The following is an 8,526-nucleotide window of genomic DNA, read 5'->3' as shown; positions in this document are numbered from 1 at the left end:
TCCCCCCCCCCCCCCCCCCCCAATACTGCAATTGTTTATGGCCGATATAGATAGATAAACAAATTTTAGAAGTGAAACCTGACAGCATTTCTTAAAAATAAAGTATTTTGCTTTATGCTAAGTATTCCAAAACTGGGACACCATTAATAGCAATTTTGTGGAAAGCACGTATCATTTTTATAATTTTCATGTTACCAGAATGATGTGGCAACCTCTTTAACAGTGCTGTGAGCAAAATGATTTCCAAGTTTCTACTGAACTTTAAAACATCTACTCAGTGACAAGATGTTGTCCAGCAACAAAATGCATATTGAATCATCGCAAGAGTGGTAGGGTTAAACTAAGCAACCCTATTGCTGTGTGTAAAGCAGGCCTGCAATTGAGCACTGGTCTTAGTGTGTGAACATTTGCTTTGGCAGATACGTGAGCTTTCAAATCTTGTTTTGTATTGTTCCTAGGTGGCTCATGAAATGGTAATTGCTTTCAGTGTAGCTCATATGAGGAAATTACATGCTGCTAACAGTACCTGGTTGCTTCATAACACAAACAGTTTTCTAATACTCAGTTGTTTTATTTAAATTTAGGACAAGTTCCAGGCCCATCTCACCAGAGAAACATGAAAAAGTGATGAGAACACTTCTGAAATCTGTACTGTGAACCTTTCCGACTTATTGCTTCCTTTTGAGTTGGTCCATGCTGAATGGAGGCACTTGTGATCTCCTGTGCAATTCAATAACGGGCAGTGCTTTTGCATCAGATTTTTATATGACTCTTTTTATTATATTTTAGTACTTTAAGAGAAAATTACTTTTCACTAAGAACAATGTTTTACATTCTCATGTGAAGTTACTACTAAGTTAACAGCTGAAGTGTGCCTGCATCACTGTATTGTAAGTTGCAAAGAGTCTCTGGTGTTTATTTTTCTATAGTGTATAGCTGGATTCCTTGTTTAAAAAAAAAAAAGCTATTAAAATGACATTTTATTAGTGAATTCTTACACTGTATGGTTATTTGTTTCCACCTTACCTACTTACTTATTTGCTGTTCCTAAATATGTTTGGATTTTAGTATTTCTGTATTTCTGACAAAACAGCTAAAATACTCTCCCAAATATCAAAGATACACATAGCCTTCTGTGAATTTAGGGTTTGTTCTTCTGGTTTAACAGTAAATAAGTCCTCCCTCAGTTTTTTTCTCATCACATTCCAATTCACTGTCAAGCTGTGACTCCTTGAGCTCTTCTGTGACTGAGCTATGCATGCATGATCTATTTGGTCTGACTGAATTCATGCAATATAATTATTCTGTGCCTGCTTAGGAAGTCAAATGCATGTTCTATTTTCCTCCAATGTGACCTTCACCTATCAGACTGATCTTTCCAGCTGTGAACTTGACTCAGCATCAGAGCTGTCCTTCAGTTTATGTTTAAAAAAAAAAAAAAAAAGCCCTCAATGCAGCTAGCTAGCTTTGGAAGTTAACTTTGGGCTTCTCATCAGTATTCTCATCAGTATTGTAACAGGTTAGAAGTGTTCTCTTGAGCAAAAAGGTACTAGGTGAACTGCATGGAAGAGGATATGAAAGATACTGTGGAGGATCCCAGCTGTGCTTCTGCAAGGGATGACTCAGACTCTGGTTCCACAATCCCTGGTAACTGTCCTACACAGCAGTCAGGTCAGTGCGCATGTGTGACCCAGTTTGTGCAATGTTACCTTGGCACACGTACCGAGTTTGTTATCCTGACAGCTGTAGGAGAACCTATTACCTGACTGGGCATAAACTTCACAGAATTGCAGAATGGTCAGGGTTGGAAGGGACCTCTGGAAATCATCTAGTCCAACCCCCCTGCCAGAGCAGGGTCACCTACAACAGGTTGCACAGGACAGCGTCCAGGTGGGTTTTGAATGTCTCCAGAGTAGGAGACTCCACCACCTCTCTGGGCAGCCTGTTCCAGTGCTCTGCCACCCTCATGCTTAGATGGAATTTCCTATATACGAGTTTGTGCCTGTTACCTCTTGTCCTATCACAGGGCACCACTGAAAAAAGACTGCTCCCATCCCCCTGACATCCTCCCTTTAAGTATTTGTAAGCATTAATAAGATCCCCCCTCAATCTTCTTTTCTCTAGACTACAGAGACCCAAGTCCCTCAGTCTTTCCTCATATGAGAGATGTTCTAATCCCCTAATCATCTTTGTAGCCCTTTGCTGGACCCTCTCCAGCAGGTTCCTTTCTTTCTTGAACTGGGGAGCCCAGAACTGGATGCAGTACTCCAGATGCGGCCTCACCAGGGCAGAGTAGAGGGGGAGGATGACCTCCCTCGACCTGCTGGCCACACTCTTGATGCAACCCAGGATGCCATTCGCCTTCTTGGCCACAAAGGCACATTGCTGCCTCATGGTCATCCTGTTGTCCACCAGGACTCCCAGGTCCCTTTCCACAGAGCTGCTCTCCAGCAGGTCAGCCCCCAACCTGTACTGATGCATGGGGTTATTCCTCCCCAGATGCAGTACCCTACACTTGCCCTTCTTGAATTTCATAAGGTTTCTCTCTGCACAACTCTCCAGCCTGTCCAGGTCACGCTGAATGGCAGCACAGCCTTTTGGTGTGTCAGCCACTCCTCCCAGTTTTGGGTCATCAGCAAACTTGCTGATGGTACACTCTATCCCTTCATCCAGATCATTGATGAATATATTGAACAGGGCTGTGCCCAGTACTGCCCCCTGAGGGACACCACTTGTTACAGACCTCCAACTGGACTCTGCCACTGATCACCACCCTCTGAGCTCTATCAGACAGTTTTTCAATCCACTCCACTCTTTATTCACCTAACCGGCACCTTCTAAGCTTGCCTGCGAGGATGATGTGGGAGATGGTGTCTAAAGCCTTGCCAAAGTCAAGGTAGACAACATGCACTGCCCTCCCCTCATCCACCCATCCAGTCATGACATCATAGAATGTTATCAGATTAGTCAGACATGACTTCCCCTTGGTGAATCTGTTGACTACTTCTGATAACCTTCTTTGCATCCAGGTGCTTTGAGATGACACCCAGCACAAGCCGTTCCATCATCTTTCCAGGGATGGAGGTGAGGTGACTGGCCCGTACTTTCCTGGGTCTTCTTTCTTGCCCTTTTTGAAGACGAGTGACATTGGCTTTCCTCCAGTCCTCAGGCACCTCACCTGTTCTCCAGGACATTTCAAAGATGATGAAGAGTGCTCAGCGCTCATGGGTGCATCCCATCAGGACCTATGGACTTGTGGATATCCAGTTTACTTACCCGATCTCTAACTTGATACTCCTCAACCAAGGGAAAGTCTTCCTTCCTCCAGACTTTCTCTGTTACCTGCAAAGTCTGGGACTCCTGGGGGCTGGCCTGAGCAGTAAAGACTGAAGCAAAGAAGGCATTCAGCAACTCTGCCTGCTCTGCATCATCTGTCACCATGGCACCTCGTTCAACAGTGGGCCCATATTTTCCCTAGTCTTCCTTTTGCCTCCAATGTACTTGAAGAAACCCTTTCTGTTGACCTTGACATCCCTTGCCAGATTTAATTCCAAGGCGGCCTTGGCTTTCCTTGTTGCATCCCTGCATAACCTGATGGGATTCTTGTACTCTTCCCTAGTGGTCAGTCCCTTCTTCCACATACTGTAAACTTCCTTCTTCCACTTGAGCTTTTTCAGAAGCTCTCTGCTCAGCCATGCAAGTCTCCTGCTTCCCTTGCCTGATTTCTTGCTCTTAGGGATGCACCGATCCTGAGCTTGGAGGAAGTGATACTTGAATATCAATCAGCTCTCTTGAGCTCCCCTACTCTCTAGAGTAGTGTAGAAAAACCCATGGGATTTCTCGAAGCAGTTTCTTGAAGGGATCAAAGTTAGCCCTCCTGAAATCCAAGGCTGCAGTCCTACTTGTCATCTTATGCATGCTACAGTTAATCCTGAACTCTGTCTTCTCATGATCACTACAGCCAAGGCTGCCCCCAATCTTTATGTCCTCCACCAGTCCCTCTTTGTTTGTAGTACACCTCTCCTTGTTGGCTCCTCCACCCCCCGAGTCAAAAAGTTATCAGTACACTGGAGGAACCTCCTCACCTGTACGTGCCTAGCTTTGTAGCTTTCCCAGCAGATATCAGGGTGATTGAAGTCCCCCATGAACAGGAAGGCCTGTGATTGTGGGGCAACAATTTAAGAGAGCCATGAATGAACAGTACCTGTTTTGGTAAAAAAGCTTGCCAAAAGCAACAGAACTTGTCCAGAGTTCAAAAACAATTTGAACTGAGTAAGTTTATGCTGGATCAGTGACTGTATCATATTCCTTTTAAAAATTTGATTGTAGGAGTGTTGAGTTGGTGTCCTTTTTGTTTAGCACAGCATGAGTATTTTCTGTTATAAATAATACGCATTTTTAGACCAGAGTTTAAAACTTGCACTAAATCAAATTTGTAATTTCACACTTGCATGTGAACTACACTCTTCATTTTCACTTTGTAAGCAAGAGGGCTATTAGACCTTAGGGCCTGTACTCATAATGAGCCAGTAAGTAGTGACACTGAAAATCTAAATTAATGACCAGTTTTAAAATCTGGAACTTTCAGGTGGGCAATAAGAAGCACCTTTTAAAGGACAAGAGGTAAATTTTATGTGTGTGTATTTAGTTTTCTGGCATGCCCTGGTGTTTGTCAGCTGGCACCTCATAAGGATCAGTTCTGTTTCAAGTGAAATTGGCTTTGCATTTGCACATTTTTAAATCGATCTACAGGGTTAAGTAATTTAACATCCCAAAGACTCACTGCTTTTAGGTCAGTCACCAATAGGGTGAAAACAATTCAAGTACTGCCAGTGTGTACACAAAAGCCCTACAAGCAAACACTGTTTTTCATTATCATTTTGTGCCAGGTGCAAGCATAGCAGAATAGTGGATAATTTAAGTGTTCCTGTGCACAGTCTACTTCACCCTTCTCAGAAATGAGGACTGCGAATGAAGTAAGGCTGGCTGTTAGCAATTCACCCCAGCCACAGTCCCCCCTACCTGTGGAAGCCAAACACCCAGCACCCGCTGAACTTTTCCCCTGTCTCTGCCCAAGCCTCTGCAGGGCTTGCATTCAGGTGGAACCTTTCCATGACAGACAGTGCTGTATTGTACCTGCCTTACCTCCTCCCTTCATAAAGACCTCAAACCACAGGCACCGCAGTAGCCCCTCTAAGATATCCTCCTTGGGCACTTGCCGTTTGCAGGAACACAAGCAGGAGGCAGGGGTCAGAGGCAGATGCTGCAGCCCCCTATTAAGAAAAGAAACCTGCAGAGAAAAAAAATAAAGCTCGTCAGTCTTTCAGGATACATGAGCTATAGTTAACGTGTTGCCTGCAGCTACACTCCCATCAGCTCCCTGGTTCCCAAATAGACAGTTTTCTGAAGGACAGTGCAAGCACTGTGGGCCACCTTCCACTAGACGAGGTTGCTCAAAGCCCCACCCAGCCTTGCCTTGAACACCTCCAGGGATGGGGCATCTACAACTTCTCTGGGCAACCTCTTCCAGTGCCTCACCACCCTCACAGTGAAAAATTTCTTCCTAATAGCTCATTTAAATCTACTCTCTTTCAGTTTGAAGCCATTGGCCCTCATGCTATCACTACATGCCCTTGAAGAAGTCTCTCTCCAGCTTTCTTGTAGGCCCCCTTCAGATACTGGAAGGCTGCTATAAGGTGTCCCGGGAGCCTTCTCTTCTCCAGGCTTAACTCTCTCAGCCTCTCCTCATAGGAGAAGTGCTCCAGCCCTCTGATCATCTTTGTGGCCCTCCTCTGGACCTGCTCCAACAGGTCCTTGTCCTTCTTATGTTGGGAGCTTCAGAGCTGGATGCGGTACTCCAGGTGGCGTGTCACCAGAGCAGAGTAGAGGGGAAAATCACTTCCCTTGCCCTGCTGGCCATGCTTCTTTTGATGCAGACCAGTATGCAGTGTGCCTTCTGGGCTACAACCACACGCTGCTGGCTCATGTTGAGCTTCTTATCCACCAACACCCCCAAGTTCTTCTCAGAGCTTCTCTCAATCCACTCTCCACCCAGCCTGTATTTGTGCTTGGGATTGCCCTGACCTAGAACCTTGCACTTGGCCTTGTTGAACTTCATGAGGTTGACCTCTTGCCCACCTCTCAAGCCTGTCAAGGTTCCTCTAGATGGCATCCCTTCCCTCCAGCATAACAGCTGCACCACAGAGCTTGGTGTTGTCAGCAAACTTGGTGAGGGTGCACTCAATTGCATTGTGCATGTCGCTGACAAAAGTGTTAAACAGCACCAGTCCCAGTACTGATCCCTGAGGAACACCACTCGTCACTGGTTTCCACTTGGGACATTGAGCCATTGACCATAACACTTTGAGCATGGCCATCCAGCCAGTTCCTTATCCACGAAGTGGTCCATCCATCAAATCTGTCTCCCCAATTTAGAGACCAGGATGTTGTATGGGAATGTCAAATGCTTTGCATAAGTCCAAGTAGGTGACGTCAGTTACTCTTCCCTTATCCACCAACACTGTAACCCCGTCATAGAAGACCACCAAATTTTTCAGGCATGATTTGCCCTTGGTGAAGCCATGTTGGCTGTTACCAATCACCTCCTCATTTTCCATGTGCCTTAGCAGAGTTTCCAGGAGGATCTGCTCCATGATCTTGCTGGGCACAGAGGTGTTCTGCACTCTGAACTCTGCAGTTCCCTGAGTCTTCAGGAACTCAGGAAGTCCCTGAGTCTTCCTTTTTTCCCTTTTTGAAAATAGGGGTTATATTTCCCCTTTTCCAGTCAGACTGCCATGAATTTCAAATCTAATGGAAAGCAGCTTTCGCAGTTTCATCCGCCACTTCCCTCAGGACCCATGGATAGATTTCATCATGTCCCACGGACCTGTGTAGCTTCAGGTTCCTTACACAGTCTCATACCCACCTACAGCGGGCAGTTCTTCATTCTCACAGTCATAGAATCATAGAATGGTTTAGGTTGGAAAGGACCTTGAAGATCATCGAGTTCCAACCTCCCTGCCATGGGCAGGGACACCTCCCACTAGACCAGGCTGCCCAAGGCCACGTCCAGCCTGGCCTTGAACACCTCCAGGGATGGGGCCTCAACAACCTCTCTGGGCAACCTGTTCCAGTACCTTACAATCCTCAAAGTGAAAAACTTCTTCCTAATGTTTAATCTAAACCTGCCCTCTTCCAGTTTAAAACCATTCCCCCTTGTCCTATCACTACAAGCCCTAGTAAAAAGTCCTTCCCCAGCTCTCCTGTAGGGCCCCTTTAGGTACTGGAAGGTGGCAATAAGATCTCCCCGGAGATTTCTATTCTCCAGGCTGAACAGGCCCAGCTCTCTCAGCCTCTCCTCGTAGGAGAGGTGCTCCAGCCCTCGGATCATCCTTGTGGCTCTCCTCTGGACATGCTCCAGCAGGTCCATGTCTTTCTTATGTTGAGGACTCCAGAGCTGGATGCAGTACTCCAGGTGGGGTCTCACGAGAGTGGAGTAGAGGGGCAGAATCACCTCCCTTGACCTGCTGGCCACAGCCCTTGCTGGTGAAGACTGAGGCAAAAAAGTCATTGAGTACCTCAGTGTTCTCCATATCCTGGGTGACCAGGTCTTCTGTTTCCTTCTGGAGAGGGCCCACATCTTCCCTAGTCTTCCTTTTGTCAATGACATACTTCAATAAGTTTTTCTTGTTGCCCTTGATATCCCTGGCCAGATTTAATTCTATCTGGGCTTTAGCTTTCCTAACCTGATCCCTGGTCTGATCCCTGGCTGCTTGGATAGTTTCTCTGTATTCCTCCCAGGCTACCTGTCCTTGCTTCCACCCTCTGTAGGCCTCCTTTGCATGAGTCTCCCTGGGACTGCAGGAATGACAGAGGAAGATTGTACCTTGGTGCCCTGCCACACATTCACTCTGGAACCTGTGGTTAAACTGGGAAAAGTCACTACAGCAATACAGGCTCCAAAACAAATATTTCCTGCTGGTCTATAAAGCCCTTCAAAGGTGTTTGTTGGGGTGGGTTTTTTTGTTTCTATGCAGGCCCAAGCACCACTTTACATGCAGGCTCTCACGTTTCCAGATACTCACAGTGTAATTCGGCTCCTTGAAAATCTCCATGCCCATTCCTGGGAAATGCTGTGAGAAGGACGGGCCCTGGGGCCTCGGGCTCTGTCATGTTTCCTACTTTCTGCTGGGACAAAGAAGTGGGGAGAGGAAGGAGAGAAAGTACAGGACAGCAGCTGGATGAGGGAGAGGGCGAGTCGTTCTGAGGCCCTTCTGAAGCGGTGGGACAGACCTGGCTGCCAGGGCCTTCCAAGGCCCGGTGCTGCCTGCCCTCACCTGCGGAGGGCACACGCTCCTACGGGAGCTCTTGTCGAGGGCCTTAAGCTAGCTGCGGAGGCAGGCGAGAGCTCACTGGGCTCCAGCTCTCTCCGGCAGGGCGTGGCAGGCTTGGCGCCCCCCGTCAGAGGCGACGCTTCATGCTGACGGAGCCGCCGACCGCTGGTGCACCCCCCTCCCGTCCGCGGGG

At 47.1% G+C, this 8,526-nt stretch overlaps 1 protein-coding gene across 1 annotated transcript in view; it reads left to right on the top strand.

The window, feature by feature from the left end:
* The window catches only part of PCNT (pericentrin), a 99,404-nt gene extending 98,935 nt beyond the window's left edge, over positions 1–469 (top strand). The window contains exon 51 of the mRNA XM_009891399.1: positions 459–469. Within this exon, the coding sequence (XP_009889701.1) occupies positions 459–469 (11 nt within the window). The remainder of the gene's footprint in view (positions 1–458) is intronic.
* Positions 470–8,526: the final 8,057 nt, after the last annotated feature.

This window comes from Charadrius vociferus, unplaced genomic scaffold, assembly GCF_000708025.1.
Source record: "Charadrius vociferus isolate BGI_N301 unplaced genomic scaffold, ASM70802v2 scaffold69, whole genome shotgun sequence".
In the NCBI taxonomy this organism is placed as follows: Eukaryota; Metazoa; Chordata; class Aves; order Charadriiformes; family Charadriidae; genus Charadrius; species Charadrius vociferus.
Note: the sequence above shows the minus strand (reverse complement) of the source record. Positions and strands in the feature narration are given on the sequence as shown.